At 40.3% G+C, this 18,999-nt stretch overlaps 1 protein-coding gene across 2 annotated transcripts in view; it reads left to right on the top strand.

The window, feature by feature from the left end:
- The window catches only part of LOC106035717 (granulocyte-macrophage colony-stimulating factor receptor subunit alpha-like), a 42,093-nt gene extending 23,094 nt beyond the window's left edge, over positions 1-18,999 (top strand). Inside the window, exons 2-12 of one of the 2 annotated variants that reach the window (XM_066983005.1) lie at positions 1,690-1,783; positions 1,964-2,097; positions 4,077-4,203; positions 5,519-5,648; positions 5,742-5,917; positions 7,835-7,974; positions 9,555-9,593; positions 10,621-10,750; positions 12,268-12,364; positions 13,844-13,925; positions 15,084-18,999. In XM_066983005.1, the coding sequence (XP_066839106.1) occupies positions 1,699-1,783; positions 1,964-2,097; positions 4,077-4,203; positions 5,519-5,648; positions 5,742-5,917; positions 7,835-7,974; positions 9,555-9,593; positions 10,621-10,750; positions 12,268-12,364; positions 13,844-13,925; positions 15,084-15,155 (1,212 nt within the window). In that variant the 5' untranslated portion in view covers positions 1,690-1,698 and the 3' untranslated portion in view covers positions 15,156-18,999. The remainder of the gene's footprint in view (positions 1-1,689; positions 1,784-1,963; positions 2,098-4,076; positions 4,204-5,518; positions 5,649-5,741; positions 5,918-7,834; positions 7,975-9,554; positions 9,594-10,620; positions 10,751-12,267; positions 12,365-13,843; positions 13,926-15,083) is intronic. The other variant, XM_066982997.1, reaches the window with a different exon arrangement.

The following is an 18,999-nucleotide window of genomic DNA, read 5'->3' as shown; positions in this document are numbered from 1 at the left end:
GGATGATATCCCAGGCAAAATCTTAAAAGCTGCAAAAGAAATATGTGGAGCTAAGTTGATTGAAGTTTTTTTGCAAGGACCTACTGCCTGCTAAGAAAGTTCCCAGCCATATGGTTTATTCTCTTTCTAGTTTTGGTACTGAATTTGTAGTAACAGTAGACACTCCTACTGGATTCACTTTTATGCATGTACTCAAAAATATCCTTGAAAGTACATGAACTATTATGAGGTAACATGATCACAAAACTTACTGATCAATGGGTAACGAAAGCTGACTGATATTGAAAATGTCTCTATGTCCAAGTGGAGGCCAGTGACGAGTGGTGTCCCTCAGGGGTCTGTCCTGGAACTGGTACTGTTTAATATCTTTACCAGTGACACAGACAGTGGGATCAAGTACACCCTCAGCAAGATTGCAGATGACACCAAGCTGAGTGGTAGAGTTGATACAACAGAAGGAAGTGATGCCATCCAAAGGGGCTTGGACAAGCTTAAGATTTTGGCCCACGTGAACCTCATGAAGTCAAAGTGCAAGATGCTGCACCTGGGTTGGGGCAGTCCCAGACATGAGCACAGAATGGGAGAAGAACTCATTGAGAGCAGCCCTGCAGGGAAGTACCTGGGGGTTCTGGTGGACAAAAAGCCCAACAGGAGCCGGCAGTGCACACTTGCAGTCCAGAAGACCAACTGCATCCTGGGCTGCATCAACAGGGGAGTGGCCAGCAGGGCAAGGGAGGTGATTGTGCCCCTCTGCTCTGCCCTTGTGAGGCCCCACTTCGAGTACTGTGTCTGTGGGCCACAGCACAAGAAGGATGTTGGTCTGTTCAGGCAGGTCCAGAGGAAGGCCACAAAGATGATCAAGGGGGTGGAGCACCTCTCCTATGAAGAAAGGCTGAGAGAGCTGGGGATGTTCAGCCTGAAGAAGAGAAGGCTCCGGGGTGACCTCACTGCAACCTTTCAGTACTTAAAGGGGACTTTTAAAAAAGATGGAAAGCGACTGCTCAATCAGATAATGACAGGACAAGGGGGAATGGTTTTTAACTAAAAGAGGGGAGAACTAGATTAGAGATTAGGAGGAAATTCTTCACTCAGAGGGTGGTCAGGCACTGGCACAGGTTGCCCAGAGAAGCTGTGTATGCCCCATCCCCGGAGATGTTCAAGACCAGGTTAGATGGGGCCCTGAGCAACCTGATCTAGAGGGTGGCATCCCTGCCCATGGCAGGGGGGTTGGAACTAGATGATCTTTGAGGTCCCTTCTAACCCAAGCCATTCTATGATTCTATGATATTGCTGTGACCGATTTTGATATTTTCTGTTTGCAGCTGTTTACCCACATGCTTGAGGTCTACTCATCCTAACCGTTCTATGCACCAGACATCTTTAGGCCTTAAGACAGCAGTCATAAAATGTATGCATTTCTAGAGTGATTCCCAAATAGCTTTATGAATCATCACACAAGTTGTTTTTCTGCAGAAAAGAACAACTTCATTAACTTTGTTACCATTTATTTGAATGTTTCTCTGACTGCTTGAGAGGTCTATTGAATCTTTTCTTGCTCGGTAATTGAGAGATGGGCAGATGGTGTGGAAGCAGGCAGCATGAGCAGATCAGACCAGACAAATTCAGGGGACAGTGATTCAGTCTGGTGTCTTTCACCTTGGGCAAGTTCTGCTGCTTTCTGTCTCCAAGGAAGAAGAGATGCTTGCTTGTCTTGGACTCATCTTCATGACCCAGTGGCTGCTTCTGGTCGCCCAGACGTATGTTGACTGGCAATGCACAGATTGTGAGTAGAACACTTCCATGCAGACATCCTCCAAGATGAGGCGTAGCATGCTTCTCTTTACAGGTAGTTGTCTTCCAGTTACCTTGTGTCTTAGACCTGATAGGTAGTAGCCTTTGCACTCCAAAAAATTGGGTAGCATCAATCCTGCACCTTACTGATCCTATTATGTGATATTTTCAGTGGAGATGCCAGAACCACCTATCAGAAATTTGACACTGAATCCTTGGAAAATGGAACTGAGTTGGATAAGCAGTACGAATTTCACCGAGTACGAGTGTTTTGTGGCTGCAGACAATGAAAAGGCCATTATAAAGGTAAATTTTCTATATAGTTTTAACAGAAATAAATCACTACACTTTGTTCTTTCTCTTTCATATTCTTAAGTAATTGAAAAAGGTATTCTTGGTTAGAACAAGATAGTCTCTGTTTTAGCAGTTTTTTCTAGTTTTTATTAAGGCCCATCTTGGTACTGAGATATGTCTGCACTCTCTGGCCATTCTTGTGAAATTCTTGCCTTGAGATCATTCTTGGGAGATCAGAACCTTGATGAGACGTAAGTGTAAGATTGCCTCTTTTCCTGGTTTCAGAGGATCTTCAGTGAGAGGCATCTCATGCTGTACAGATGCTGTGCTTAAAGTACGGAGGAGAAACTGAGTTAGATACATGTGTCCTGACTGACTTACCTAAAAATAAGGCATTGGAAATGTAGTGATATACCTGCTCAGGACTGACTGATGTGACACAGAAGCCTGTGAAGGGATAATATTTCTGGAGTAGCTCCTGGGAGCTAAGCAGGTTATCTGGGGTATTTCAAATGCAGCAGGCATCTTTGTATAGGCCAACGGAGCCAAGACCTTAAAAAACGTGTGCCTGAGCAGCCAGCAGCTCTGTAGCTAGACATTCTTGGAAGGCATGCACTCTAGATCACTCTGCAAGTCAGCATGTTCCAGATGCTCATCTTAGCCTGATGCAATTGTTAACCTATACAAAGAGCTAAAAAGGAGAAATACACTGGATTTTTAAACTACAGATCTAACCTTTTGATAACAGACGGAGGCATGGAACTCAAATCTTGTGTGAATGGATTACCTGAGAAGTGTTCTGACGTTATAGAAAGGTAACTTCTGCTTCTGATTTAGTCTGTTTTCAGAAGTTCTCATGCAGAGAAGATTGCAAGCTAAAACTTTCCCTATTTGGTAATTACTATGCACGTTAACCAGAATAGTTTCTCTTTTACCAGCCTCTGCAAACTGCACAGATACATTAAAGCAAGTCGTGAAGTTGTTCCCTTGCACTTATTCTTTCTTGAATACGTGTATTATTCCAGCCTTCACTAAGCTCTCTTCCGCTACATCCCAAAGTTGCATTAATGTTGAAGTCTATCTGGCCAATATTTCTTGTGCATCAGATAGAGTAGGTTATCTCTAAAATCGAGTTGTTTCAGGAAGAGGAACTGTAGCAGAAGTCACTGTTTTTGATGCTGTATTTTGCACTAATAGAGGGTAAGCATGTTATGCTACACAAGTGTGTCAATAAGTCAAATATATACCATGCTTACTGGTTCTGTAGGCAGTTCCTAGAAAAGTCTGACTTTGGGGAACTCTTTTAATACTCCATGCAGTTATATCACCAGTATCGCTAATCACAGATCAGAACAGGGTTATATCACCCTCATTTCAGCTATCAAAGCATGGAAATTGTAGTCTTCTAAGCTCTGACAGGTGTGACTAGAGAGGTATAGGCCCTGCCTGAAAACAGTGTATCTCATACGTCTCAGATGCTAACATCTGTGTTCCCCTTCACTGCTGCACAGACAAGGCAGATACATGACTTGTTGAAACTGGCTGCTAGTATTCAGAAAGGTAATGTTACTGGAGATGAACCTCAAGCCATCTCCTTATGCAGGCAGTCATTTGTGGGGTATCTGCCTTTGTCACTGAAAGGAGAGTAAAGCACACTGAAGTCATCTTTTGATTCTTATGAAGGAGCATAAGCTCCATTTTGAGGAGGTACAGTAGATTTGTTGGAAAGAGGGGAGGAACTTCTACTTCTGGCACTGTTCTGTCATGAGATTTTCTGGAGGGAAGCACCAATATCTTCACCTTGCACTGTTAAAGGTTCATTACACAAAACTTCTGGGAAGGAGGTTCTTAAACCTGGGGAGACATCAGTACCTACTTCACTATTGTAGTGGTTACACTGTTAGAAAGCAAGCACAAGATTTCTACAGGAAGTGTTATGTAAACCGTTAGGTGAAAAACTGAAAATAAACCACCTGCATGTCATTTTTCAGGCGGAGGACATGACCTGCATATTTGATGGAAATCTATTGTTTCCTCTGCACAACGGGGCAATCTTTTCAGTTACAGCAGTGGACATCAACAGTACATACTCAAGCACATGCAGCTGTATTCCTCGAGGTAATACACTAGACTTTGAGAGAGGATTTGCCTACTTCCAATGGCCTGAGGGTCAAATAAATAAATAAATAAATAATAAAAAAATTCTTTCATTACTAAATTCTTTCTTTCCTATAAATGGATAGCTTCCTGTTCACACCCTTATGACAATCTTTCTTAGACAAGTAAGGGAGTTTCCTACAACTAACTCAGTAATTCTTTAGTCCTTAGTTGCTGCCTTGCTTGGTGCCATCTTTTTAATTGCTAATTCTCTTTTAAATGTTTGTGCTAATATTTTGTTGACTGCATTCGCATGTCTATGCTATTAAAAGTCAAGGTGAAACAGGTTTGTGTCTGTAGTTTTTAAATTCTTACTTGAGAATTCTATGACACCTTAAATTTTGTCACAGCATAACTCATGGTGTTATGCCTAACACTTTGTTCAATCCACAATAATGAAAGTTCTGACAGAATCTACCCCTCTTTGTATGAGAGGGATAGTAGATACAAGAGTGTTAAGAGAATGAGGTACATGATCTGCTCCTTTAAGCAACATGGAGTTGGCACGTATGGAAAAAAAAAAAAAAAAAGACACTACTTCCCATCTCATCAGGCTCAAAGAAATCGTTGTTTCCTTATAAGAGGGAGAATGTCATCCTTCCTCTTAAACGGCATGTTTAGTCTCCTTATTAGTCTTTGCTGGGGGTAGGTGCTAAAGAGCTAATTGAAACGTTTGTGATACGGGGAAGGTTCCTGGTGTTTATCCCAGGTATAAGAAGGTTTCCCTGCAGAGAACACCTCAGATGTTTACATATTCACTTCCATGAAGTCTGGAAAATCTTCACAGCTCTGCATTTGACCTTCTCTCCCTCTATGGAGTCCTCAGTGAAGCTCCTCGTGCTCTTCATTCATCTGACAGAATGCTGAAGAACATCCCTCAAACAAAAATGCTATGGCAGGATCCTGAAAGATGATAGGCAGAGATTTCAGTCTGCAGCATTGGACACCAGTGTGTCCTTTTGAATCAGAACAGTTCAAAGCACAATGGTGGCCACTTTGGGTGTCAGCCTGTTCTATGGCAGTATAGGCTTCCCTGAGCCTCATTCTAACAAATACAACTGTTATTTTATCTTTGGAGGACATAGCCACATTAAATTTTTCATATCAGTCCAAGTATCTTCCAATGCTGCTACCTAAAATGAATTCCATCATTACTAACACTAGCAGTAATTGGTTGGAGTTGCAGGTATTTAGCATATCTAAACATGTGCCAAGATCCTCTATCTTGGAGCAGTCACACAGTCCTTGCTCCTAACAGAGATTGCTGTGTTTGCAGGCATGAAGGGGTCAGCCATTGAAAACTTCTCCTGTGTGATTTATAATGTTTCTCTCATGAACTGCACTTGGCAGCCAGGCAGGAATGCTCCAGAAGATACCCAATATTTTCTCTACTGGAAGAATTCAAGGTAAGTAAGCCTGCTTGAGTCCTGGGAAGCCTGAATTCTCACTCAACACATTACACTGCCCACCTTTAACTAAAACACTTTTGTTATATGCAGAGATGATAATGAGACAGAATGTGAGCTTTATATTAAAGATGAAAATGGCAGACACATGGGATGTAGATTCCAAAATGTGATGATTAAAGACAAAACTGCTTACTTCATGGTGAATGGGTCTAGCAATGTCTCCCAGATCCGGTTCTATGATAAATACATCGAACTGTATACAGTTGGTGAGTAAATAATTTATCTCTGGTTTATTTCCATTATTGCATGAGGGTGGTAGAGCACCCATCCCTGAGATGGAGACTGAATTCATTTCAGAATTGTCACCCCACAAGATAGTCTTTTCTTTTCTTTGAAAAGCTTTGATCTTGTCCTCAATTTCTGCAAAAATATAGTTCCAAAGTGGACCACAAGAGGAGGCAGAAACATCCAGAAACAACTGTTCAGAGAAGTCTAAACACCCTAACAGAATTCTCATTGTTGAGAGTTAGGATTTCCCGGTTTGGACATCATTACCTAAAAAATATGTGAGCATTTGATGTTGGTATCAAAGTTTCAAAATTCCAGTTGAAATCTCTACTTATGTCTTCATGTAGCTATAGTGAAATTTTGTTGCCTAGACTGTCAACTGATTTAGCTGATTATTAACCTAAAGGACAATGAATATTGACTTCATCACTGCATTTACTACAGACCTCCATACCATTTTCTATTATACTTAAAACTTCTGAAAATGGTCTTATGTCTGGGATCAGTGCTTGGCTGCATAATTTTACTCCAGTATACTCCTCTGTGTAATCATTTTCTTTTGATGGACTTTTTACATGTCAGTTCAGACTGCAGTTAACCACTTGCCAGCATCATTGGACAGAATGTTTTTTATTTAAGAATGGTATCCATTGAGGCAAGCCCTGAAATGTCCTTTCACATATGATCGTTTTGCAATTATTCTATTCTCATTATACTATACTCACTTCGTTTATCACCTGTGACAGTACCCTGTCATGCCTTTAGACCTAGGGTCAAAGGTAAGAGACTGTAGCTTCTTCAGGAAAATCTGTTCCCTAAGCAAAACAGCCCTGAGGGAAAGTAAGCAAAAAAGCTTCACAGCTGCAGCCTCTCTCAGCTTCTTTAGCAACCTACTCTAATTGCATTTAAGTCTTTCTCTAGCAGGGTCCACAGGACTTAGAAGACTGCAATTCACATTGCTGTCTTTTCAGTGATGGCCACAGACATTTCAACTGAAGAGACTTTGCAGAATAACCTTCTTTGGGCAATTGCTCCTCCTTCTCATTGCCAATAGGGATAGCGTGAATGGACACCATACCCTTGACTAAAGAAACCAACATGTATAGAACAGCTCAGGTTTTCATATGCACTTGCACATATGTTGATCTACTTGGAAGCTTCCTGTGCAATTATTTATACTATTGGTAAAGCCTTTTTGGCAAAGCCCTACTGATTTTGGTATTGCCTCCAAAAATGGACAAAGCTTCATTCTATAAAAAGAAATCAAGCTATAATATTACTTCTGGGACATGAAACAAGAGTGTTCTTTGTCTGTAAAGACTGGTGCAAGGTAATCTAACTGAAACTATTTCCTCTATCATCCTTTTATCACCCTTTTAGTCAGTGACTATTTGTCTTTTGCTGTTACAATAACCATCAAGTCCTTGGCGATGATCAAAATTCAAAGGTCTGCAATACTTTTGTCCACACCTGTGAAGTTAGGGGAGATATATTTGTGAAGTTCTAGATTCGTAAAACTGAATTCTTAAATTTGTATGACTATGTCTGGAGGGGGAATAAGCTGCATAGTTCACAACACCAAGCAAGCCATAAGTTCATGTAACAGAAGAATCATGCAAGGAGTCTTAGAGAAAGAAATGAAATTCAGATTTCTTACATTAGGGCTGTCATCATATTGTTCTTCCCTGGTCATGTTCCATGTTTTTTTTTGTTTGTTTGTTTTTGTTTTCTGATCCTATGGACAAGATCTAGGGACCTCTGGTCTTTCAATTATTTCTAACAGAGCTCCCAAGAAAAAAATAGATATTTCTTCACAGACATGTTACCTGCACTCTCTTTTATCAAAGCAAAAAGAGATTACATGATTATTTGAATTCTCGATTGTATCATTTCAGAAAAGCTCATGCCTCCTTCAGATGTCACTGTTAAATGTGACAAAAATCAAAATGATTGCATAATTCAGTGGCAACGACCCCAAATAAGTCATTTGGACATAGACAAGTGTTTTAAATATGAAGTCAAAATAACATATAAGGTAAGAGGAGAGTTTCTTGATCTACATTTAACATTAATACATACACTTTGTTTTCTACTACACATGGGTAAAAAGAAAATCTCTCTCTCTTATATGGTGTAGCCTTCCTCATATGTAGCACCATATTTCTTTGTGGTTGTGCCTTTCTTGCACCCTGCCATGCTGTACTGCCCCACTTTTTTATCCCTCTTATCCTGAGTGCCATGCATACACTGAACATACACTCAGTGACTATGACTGCGTGGTACTAAGAGGGGAAGGATGGTTAATCAAGACTTGAATAGACTACAACTTCAGTTGTGACAAAACTCAGAAAAGTCACTTCTTTCAATGAGACCTGCTAGAACTGTCCTGGACTGGATTTTTTCCAGTAGCAACTGTATCTTTTTGAAACAGCAGAGCTGGGCTGTAAATACTGGATGGAGAAATGGACGTCTAGTTAAGGAACACGAATTGGTGGAGGGGACTGAAATTTCTATATATTCAAAATGCAAACAGCTTACCAGATATTATAGACAAGAAACACACATTTTAGTCTAACACTTGAAGCTGCATAATATTATGTAAAATGAAAACAAATGAGAGAAAGCAGAAAGGCAGTGTGACTAAACACAGGTTATTGTGTAGAACCATTTAAGCTACTAAAAGTGAAGTTCAGATCTTGATTTTACAAGGTTTTTTGCACAAAAAAAAAAAAAGAAAAAAAAAAGAAAAAAAAAGAGAGAGAGAGAGAGACTGCTGTGTGGCACTGCATGAAGAGTAGACCGAAAATACTGTGTCAGAATTGCGGCAAATGACCACAAGATGGCAGATAGCGACTATGAAGGAAGAACCTGCTTGTGCTACTACCAGACAGCCACTGACACGCTGGTTGAAGGCATTCGCTGGATTTCTCTTATTTGGACTTTAGTCCAAAGACTAAAAATCTTTAGACTTAGGGGCTTGCTACTTCAGAAATGAGTTTTTTTTTTTTTTCACAAGCCCAGCTAGCTACTGCAAAAAAAAAAATTACTTCTCTGATTCCCTTTGCCTTTGTTTTTCTTTGCAAAGAAAGCTTATACCAAAGTCCGTGTGACTTTAGCATAAAAATCACAGTAAAACAATAAATAATTCTTTAAGACTTCATCTGAGACAAAATAATAATAATAATAATATTTGAATAGCATTTGCAATTAAACATAGTGAAATTTATTTTAAAATACAAATACTAAATTTAAAATAAAAAATCTCAAATATTTTTTTCTGGTATGTGTAAGAATGAAGCTATAGTTTTCATTCAGATCAGGTCTGGTTTGTTTGTCTTCAGTCACAAATTGTAAATAAAATGTATTTCTTGACTCTAGTAGTAAGGAAAACAAATACTTTTCCAAAGAAAAATTAGCTACTCTATAAAATTGGCATTGCAGTTGAATTACATATCAGAAACTAAACATTAGGTAAATTGTTGGTTCTTCTGAACAAACTGTAAAGTAGATAAGAAAGTAATGTAGTAATGTAGATAAAGGACACGGTAGATTAAAATGACACCTCAACAAAAAACAAGCAATCATAAAAATAAAGGTTTTCCTCTCAATTTACAGGGTAATTCTGCAGAAGAGGTCATACATACTTTTACAAAAGTAAGTCTTGCCGTTTCTATTTATCAGCATCAAATGTTAGTTTCATAGTCATTTGTGAAAATTAAATACTATGTAAATGCCTTTAGTATCAGTATCCTATGCTTTATGGGATCGTTATTTATAAGTTTCTTAGAAGTGTCAAACTGATAAATAATTATGATAATTAAGTAATTTATCACACATTTAAAGAGAACTTTATTACTATTCTGCAACTACTTTGGAAAAAAAAAAAACAACTTCCATTTTACATTATATTGTTCCCTCTGCCCCTCAAATGTTTGGATCAGAACTTGAAGTTATACATTAGCAACAGCAAAGAAGAGACACATAACACACCTCCTAGGAATTGAATTTTATTTCTGAAACACAGAGAACACAAAAGCTTTGTGGAATGGGGGCTGTTCTTCAGGTACGCAGCACTTTCTTCTAACCAGTGAAGTTCGGACATCCCCTTGCTATCCTGAAAGTACCTCAGAGTAACCATGTTTCAGGAACTTCTAGTAACACTGAATATTGCAGTATTCTACTTATTTTGCACGTTTGAATGGGAATTTATTCTTGTCCTGAAGAGTCATAATCCAAAGACTGAGGAATGTGAGTGAGGTGCATGGAGACAGTTTATTACTCACATCATGTATTATAGCTGTAATAATATGAGACAATTTAAGATATTTTTCTGCTTCTGTCAACTTGCCAAGGGAAACTATCAATAAATCAGGCTATATCGTAAGAAATTGTAGGCTACAATGTCAAAGATTAAAAGCTTCTGAACAGAAGAATTTACAGACTGTCAAACTATTTTTGAAAGAAGATACATAGATACATATCCATTACATATTTAAAAACATGCAAGTTTATTTTCTGCTCTGTAACAGCATTCTGCTCTAACAAGCAATTCTCTCATAACCTTGTGAAATTTCACTGGTAAATGGAACTTGCATATTGTCAACATCCAGACATGCAAAAAAGAAAAGCTCAGTTTAATTGCTTTGTTTATTGTTCTTGCTGTTTGTTGTTGTTGTTTAAGGAAAATGAAAGAAGCCACATACTTCAAAGTTACAATATGGGAAAGAAGTACCTTGTGAAAATCAGAGCAGCTGGCCAGTACTGTTCTGTGAATAATGCCTGGGGGGAGTGGAGTGCAGCTGTTGAGTTTGGTAAGAACAAAAATCTTTGCTTTGGTATACCTCGCCTAGCTATGAACTATCTACTCTGCACAGTACTGCAGTGGTGGTTTTACCCAGCTGGGCAGCAGAGCTCCACCACAACCACCCTCTCACTCCTCATCCTCAAAGGGAAAAGGAGAGAAAATAGGAAGGAAAGGGCTCAAGGGTTGAGATAAGGACAAAGAGATCACTCAACAATTATCGTCACAGGCAAAACAGACTCAGCATAGGGAGAACAGAAAAAATTATTGCCCATTATTAACAAGCTGGAGAAGTGAGAAACAAAGAAAACAAACAAAAAACACTGTCCTTCCCTTCATCCACCCTCTTCTACTTCCTCTTCCTGAGTGGCGCAAGGGAACAGGGGATGGGGGCTGCGGTCAGTCCCTAACACTTCATCTCCGCTGCTCCCTCACGGTCCCTCCCTGCCCCTGCTCCCCGTGGGGTCCCTCCCACGGGATGCCGTCCTGCCCGAACTGAGCCTGCGGGGGCTGCCCACAGGCAGCAGCTCTTCAAGCACTGCTCCCACACGGCTCCGTACCACGGGGTCCATCCCCCAGGAGCAAACTGCTCCAGCACGGGTCCCCCACGGGCGGCAGCTCCCCCCAGGCCCCCTGCTCCTGCGTGGGCTCCTCTCCACGGGCTGCAGCTCCGGCCCGGGGCCTGCTCCTGCGGGGGCTCTCCATGGGCCGCAGCCTCCTCCAGGCCACATCCACCTGCTCCACCGGGGGCTCCTCCACGGGCTGCAGCGTGGAGATCTGCTCCGTGTGGGACCCGTGGGCTGCAGGGGGACAGCCTGCTCCACCAGGGGCCTCTCCACAGGCCGCAGGGGAACTGCTGCTGCCTGCCTGGAGCACCTCCTGCCCTGCTGCTGCACTCACCTTGGGGGCTGCAGGGCTGGTTCTTCTCCCATGTCCTCTCTCCCAGCTGCTGTTGCGCAGCAGTTTTTTTTCCCCTTTTCTTAACTCTGCTCTCCCAGAGGCCCACCCAGCATTACTTCCTGGCTCAGCTCTGGGCAGCGGAGGGTACCTTTGGAGCCAGCAGAAACTGGCCCTTATCTAACCCAGGGCAGCTTCTGGATTCTTCTCACAGATGCCAGCCCGTGTAGCCCCTCACTACCAAAACCTTGCCACGTAAACCCGCTACAACTGCAGACACACAAAAATATAAAGGACTGTTAAACATTATCTTTCATTCTACCTTATCGAGAAGAAGAAGAGAGAGAGAATTAGTTCATCTCTTAGCAGTAACATTGGGAATTAATATAAAAGTAATCCATTTGCAAGTGGAGTGCCTACCTGCTTACTGCTAGAGATTAACAAACAGGTTCAATGTTGATCTGTCCCAGAAAACTGTACTGCTAAGTTGCTAAATTTAAGAGTTGATTTTTATTCCAGGAGAAACCTTTCAGACACATTCAGCAGTCACTCATCAGAGACATGTTTGGCATAGCTGTGCATCTATTGCTTTTCATTAACAAAAATACTTCATGACTTTTGTTCTTTCAGGAAACGAAGACATTTTTTCTTCTTCAGCATGGATTTTATCTGTGGTGGCAGTTGCAATATTCTTCGTGGCTTTTTTCACAGTTTTGTTCTGCAAAAGGTAAACTTAATTTATGCATTTTTTAAAATTTTTGGAGGTTTGTGATGCGTCTGCAATTCTTAAACAAGTAAATAATGTAGAGATGCCTTTGAAATATAGGTGCAACTGTTTCGCTCACACTGTAGTGGAAGCCAAACCAAAATGGTGGTCCTGAGGCAGGTAATGTAATTGTGATGCCCAATGTCCTTCTTTGGATGATCCACACAAATATTTCCAGGGTCTCTTCTGTCAATATGGCAAAGAGAGCAATTATATGCAATCACTTAGATTGGCATTACAGCTACTGGATATCTACAATATAGAATAGAATAGAAAATAGAATAGAAAATGAACGGAACAGAACGGAACAGAATGGAACGGAACAGAACAGAACAGAACAGAACAGAATAGAATAGAATAGAATAGAATAGTTTAGTTCAGATGGAAGGGACCTTCAATGATCATCTAGTCCAACTGCCTGAACACTTCAGGGCTAACCAAAAGTTAAAGCATATTATTAAGGGCTTTACCCAACTGTCTGTTGAACACTGACAGGTATGGGACATCAACCACCTTGCTAGGAAGTCTGTTTCACCACCCTCATGGTAAAGAAATTTTTCCTAATGTCCAGTCTGAACCTCCCTTGACATGGTTCTTTCTGGCGTGCAAGGAAGATCAGCACGTACTTCTCAATTTCCCCTCCTTGGGAAGCTGTAGAGAGCAATGAGATCACCTCTCAGACTCCTTTTCTTGAAACCAGACACATCAGGTGTCCTCAGCCTCTCCTCATAGGACATGTCCTCCAGCCCTTTTATCAGACTTGTTGCCCACTTCTGGATGCATTCAAGTATCTCACTATCCTTGTTATACTGTGGAGCCCAGAACTGCACACAGTGTTCAAGGTGAGGCTGCATCAAGTGTAGACTGTTTACCAACATGTAGACTGTCTGCAAAACAAATCTGATTTGTTGAAATGTAGTTATTGCACACAACAGGCTGATTGTACTTAACAGTAAAGATTTTGCAACATTCACTAAAATTGTCCTAGCAAGTGAAATGGATCTAAAACCACAAAAACTAAGCAGGTTGTTTCTTGAAATAAACTATGCCAGGGAAAAAGAAAGAAAAATGATAATCTTCTTTATCATACATTTCATATAGAAATATACAGTCATTCAGAGAAGATACTGTTCTTCCAAGTTGTTTAAATGTTTATGTTCACTTTACACTGGTTGCAGTGACTTAAAGAAGAGGACAATAGGAAGTTCCTTTTTCTTTCAAAGAAGAAAATAACTATTAATGAATGTTTTACCAAAAATGAAACTATTAGCATCCAAATTCTTAGTGTTATCCTTATATATGTTCATTCTGTGCTGTGATGGTGTATAGTTTTCTTTTCTCTTCTATCCTGGAAGAGTAATATAAGAGCTGGGCACAATGGTTTTGATACATGCTAGATACTTATTTTTTCCTTTTAACTCCATCCCTTTTGACCTCCAGGACTCATTACTGGAAAACAGCATTTCCAAAAGTCCCAAAGCCAAAAAATCCATTTAATGGACAGCCTGATATAAATCCAGAGGTAGGCTTTCTTTATATTAAATATATGAAATGCATACTATACTTTACTGAAGGTTGAAAGGTATTATTTAAATGGTAAGGAACTTAACACAAAGAATAACTGTTTTCTCTGCCATATTTTGAGGAATTATGAGAGAAAATTAACAGGGAGTTTGCTAAGGGAGGTCAAATGCAGTGGCCTGCCAGACCCAGAGGGTTTCTCCCGTTCCAATCTAACAGGTACAGGGATTGATGCTCCCATTGGTAGGTCCAGCCAGCAGCAAGGGCTGTGTATTTTCCCAATACAAGGCACACACATGCACAAACACACACACAGAGGACACTGAGATAGCCAGTCACACAGATCAGCACAGGTGCCTTTACCAGTACCACATTAACGCTGACACTGGTCACATAAACAGGATCACGGACACCCCAGTCCTACTTTTCCTCTCCACCTGAGCAGGGCTGAAGTTTGCCAGTGAGATGTGCACACACCCTCACTCTGCATTCACAATCACTACACATTCACAAATCCTTCACATCTGATCTTTGTGCCCAGACTCTGGGTCCTCCCACCAAGGCATCATCTCACCTTGTCTTTCCAGGTGTGGATCTTCCACTGACCCACTATCTCAGCTTTAATAAAGTTTGTTAGCAAGTTGCAAAAGAGGTGACACAGAAAACAGTTCAAAACAGGATTTTGTAAGATGATAGGGCAGACTGTAATTGTCAGACCAGACAAACATACAGCCCAGCAGCTCACTTGCACCCAGATATCCTTTTTCTTGGCCAGCAGATTCTCATGTGACATTCAATAATTTCTTACGGTCTGCTCAATTAGCCAAGCTTCAGGCCAATGTGTCTACTTGCATGCCTTTAATCTTTTTGTTCTGATTCTTTAGAAATGATTTGTGGTAATCTGTGGTGTGTTGGAGAAAAAGCACGTTCTCCCTATCCACTTCCAGGCCAGCCAAAAATCATGTGTCAGCATTACAGAGATGTTGAAATTTCAATTTTTTGACTTTCTAAGGAAAGCTTATTGGCTAAAGGACTAAGAAGTGAATTATTTTTATAAAATATGCAACAGAAGTTGAAATACTGTCAGAATTACACGAGTAAGTAGAGTTCAACTTATCCATACGTACAAAACTAATGGACGTTTTTATTTTCCTCTCAGCTGATGGAGTGCAAAATGCAGTCAATAACATCTGAAAATGAACAGATTTTAGTTGCTGAATTAGTAAAATAACAAAGAAAAATTGAGGAACCTGAAAGTGTATTTCGCAGCTCAGGCAACTGTATGTCCCTGTGGAAATTCAGGAATAATAATGCACAGGTCTTCACTTACTTTCTTTTCTTGGCAAAAACAGCAGTACAGCCAAGAGAGAAGATTACTTCACATATAATTTTTTGAAATTCTATTGTATTTTCTTTTAATTTTGGCTGACTTTAACTGTTTGTGTAACTGCCCTTATTGTGTATCTTCCATTTTTAATATGATGAATATGATGAATATGATTTAAATATTTCAGTAAAGAAGTTTCAGTTACATTTTAATTTGTTTAAGGAAAGACAATGTGTTGTTTTTTTTTTTCTTATATTACAAAGAATGTGTTCATTGAGGTTAATAAACTTTTTTTTTGAGATTCCTGGCTGCTGAATGCTATTGTTCTAGTCAAGAATATGCCTATTCATACTTCAAGTTTCCTCAGATCTCTTAAAATACGTATAGGCAACCTGAAAATTAAGAATGGGATTAAAAACTGGATGGCATATTCAGTGGTGGTCTGTAATCAACAGAAATCTCAGAGAACATGTAAGTGTGTTATTTACGCGTTAAGAGATCGGCCACCATTAACGTGATAGCAGCCCAGAATCTACTCTGTAGGCATCCAGCTCTTTTTGTTCTTACTGCTTACTTGCTTTCTCATTATTTTCGTTTTTCTTTATCTACTTCATATTTTAAAACATGGAGTGTGTGACTCAGTTAATCTCTGTGTCCTTTTATTTGAATAGAAACCTTTACTACTCAGTATTTTTCAGAGTCATGGTGTTAGTACAAGGTACCAGGAAAACAGCCCAGGCTGTTGAATGCACTGTCTGGCTATGAGCAATGCTTCTACAGGATCAATGCTAAGACTAATACTGCTTAGTACTAACAACAGCTTGGACAGTGGTATGAAATGCAGCCTTGGCAAGACATGTATGACAGCAAAATGGGAGTGCTGCCTGATATACTGGAGGGCAGTCCTGCTACGCAGAGGGTCCATGACAGGCTGATGAAATGGGTTGATGGGGACTTCACGAAGTTCAACGTTTGTTTTGCAAATGCAAAGTCCCATATCTGGAACAAACTAAACCTATGAATACTAGAGAATGTCTGACTGGCAGGTTTGCAGAAAAGGCTCTGAAGCAAACACAAATCAGCAATGTATCCTTATCGTAATAAAAGCTATCCATATAGTAGGCTATACTGGGAGGAATGAACCCAGCAGGTCAAGGGAAGCGATTCCCACTGCTCAGCACTCATGAGCCTGCACATGCAGCTCTGTGTCCAGCTTTCAGCCTTCTTCAGACATTGGCAAACTAAAGAAGTTCAGCAGAGAGGCACCAAGATGACTGGGGAGAGCTGAAGCACACACTGTTTCAAGGGAGGCTGAAGGAATATTTTTTTCAGTATGGTGAATAGAAGCTGTGGTGATCTTTTGCTGTCCTCCACTGAATGCAGAGAAGAGAGAGTAGTCTTGTCTGGCAGTTGCACAGTATGAGGATGAGTAGGAACAGTCACAAGTTGTAGCTAGAGAAATTCCAATTTGACATAAAGAAAAAAATGATTTACAGGTGAGAGTGGTTGGGTAACCTCTGAAACAGGTGTGAAATCTCCATCCTTGGATACAGAATCAGAGAACCATAGAACAGCTTGGGTTGGAAGGGTCCTCAAAGATCACCCAGTTCCAACCCCCCTGCCATGGGCAGGGATGCCACCCACTTGATCAGATTGCCCAGGGCCTCATCCAGCCTGGTCTTGAACACCTCCAGGGATGGGGCATCCACAGCTTCTCTGGGCAACCTGTGCCAGTGCCTCACCACCCTCTGAGTGAAGCATTTCCTCCTAACAGCTAATCTAACTCACACCTCTTTTAGAGTAAAACCAGCAAAGAGTTGCTCTCCATGTTTTTTATAAGTCTGCTTTAAGTACTGAAAAGCCACAACGAGCCCAGAGCCCTCTCTTCTGTAGGCTGAACAGCCCCAGCTCTCGCAGCCTTTCAAAGGCTGTTCAAAGGTCAGCTGGGCAAGGCCCCAAGCAACTGAATGTAACATTGAAGTTACCTCTGCTTTAAGTGGGAGGCTGGACTCAATGACCTTCAGAGGTACCTTTTAACCTAAAACTTTCTCTAATCCTTTAAATTAGGAAAAATAGCTCTTGTCAAAACTGGCCAGCCTTTATAAATCTCTGCTGTGAAACAATAGGGCCCATCCATACATTTTGAGCAACAGAAAATAGATGGAATAGCACCATGTACTGGTAAAGTTTCCTGGAGAACTGCATAACACATGCCTTTTCCATTGGGAGTAGGGCTTGACTCAGAAGGATCTCCTTGTTTCTTTTCAATACTGAGATGGAGATTGGAGCCCCTTGGAATGTTTAAAATGAACCCAAGAATCAGCATTAGAACACACCTTTGAGAAAACATTGTTTTGGGGAATAGTGTTACTGTTTTATGTTGGAGAATGCCTGTAGTTAGTAAGAGACTTAATGTAAGTTTAAGTCAGCACTTCTTTTTCTTTTTCATTCCCGGAGGCACTCTCCAACAAACAAGTAGACTTATGGTTAAGGTTAGGACTTGGGGAAGCATAGCAGCATAGGAAACCCCAATACTGTGAAAGATGAGAATCTCATGTAATGCATACATTTCCTGTGGCAGGAAAATGTAATAATGTCATAATCAATATATCAAATTTGAGATTATGTTTTGCAGAAAAGGCCCTGCTTTAGCAGTGCTGGGTAGACTACTGTAAAAACCTTCCCACTATATGCTGGGTTTAGCTGACCGTTGCAGCTAGTCTACGTAAGCCTTAGAAAACTGCTACCATTTCATCCGTTAAATTTCTCCTCCCTCCTAATGACACAAGGCCAGGTTCCGGTAACAATTTTATTAACTCACAAGTGCTTACTCCTTCTAAAGCTAAATCACTGTGTTTCTTCACAGTCTTGCTTTGCTGTATACCTACACTGACCTGCTCTTATGACTTAGAAGACTAAGTGGTTTCAGAAGAGATTCTGGCCATCCGGTGATGTCTCCCATTACTGAGGACAGATTGAGTTGGCCATACCCAGATAATTCACACAAAATATTTGGAAAATATTTTAAGCCTCCCAAGTCAAACATTTTAAGACTGAACAAAAAAAAATCTTCGGAAATGTATCCTATGGCAACAGCAATATACAGGGACATAAAGGCCATACTATAACAGAGCAAAATGTCCAATCGGTCAGCCAAGCACTTCTGCATGTTAAGATTTTTCTTAACCATGTATACAACCTTATGTTTACATACATAATATTTCATCTGCCAGTTTATCATCCAGTCACTCAGCTCTCAGTTTATTGCACTTCCCCAAAGTCATCTTTCTTTTCTATTACACCAAACTACTTATAACTATTTATCCATGTGAGGATCTTCCTTTTATCTCACTGCAGCTTAGGCTTTTCTCATGGTCTAATGATGCAGTGCTGATTTGTTTCTCTAAGTCTTTTGCTTCTCTAAGTCCTAAGACTGGCACTTCATTTTCAGCATGGTCTTCCTTCACATGCTTCTTAAAGAAAAGTTCCAGCATGAAAGAAAAGTTCCAACATCCTTGGGGGCCTCTGCAATATCAATTACTCACCGAGACTTTCTGCTGCCACTTTACCTCCCTTAATAAATCTTTAAATATACCTTGATCATCTGTTTGTCCAGTTATTTCTGGTGAGCTTCCTTTTTTGGGGAAAGATTTATTACTAGATTTCTTTTATTCCTTTTACAGGGTTTTCTGTAATATAAATAAATAAATAAATAAATAAATGTTTTGGCCTGACTTACTGTGCTGTA

Source organism: Anser cygnoides, chromosome 1 (assembly GCF_040182565.1).
Source record: "Anser cygnoides isolate HZ-2024a breed goose chromosome 1, Taihu_goose_T2T_genome, whole genome shotgun sequence".
NCBI lineage: Eukaryota > Metazoa > Chordata > Aves > Anseriformes > Anatidae > Anser > Anser cygnoides.
This window is presented reverse-complemented; position numbering and strand designations above follow the sequence as displayed.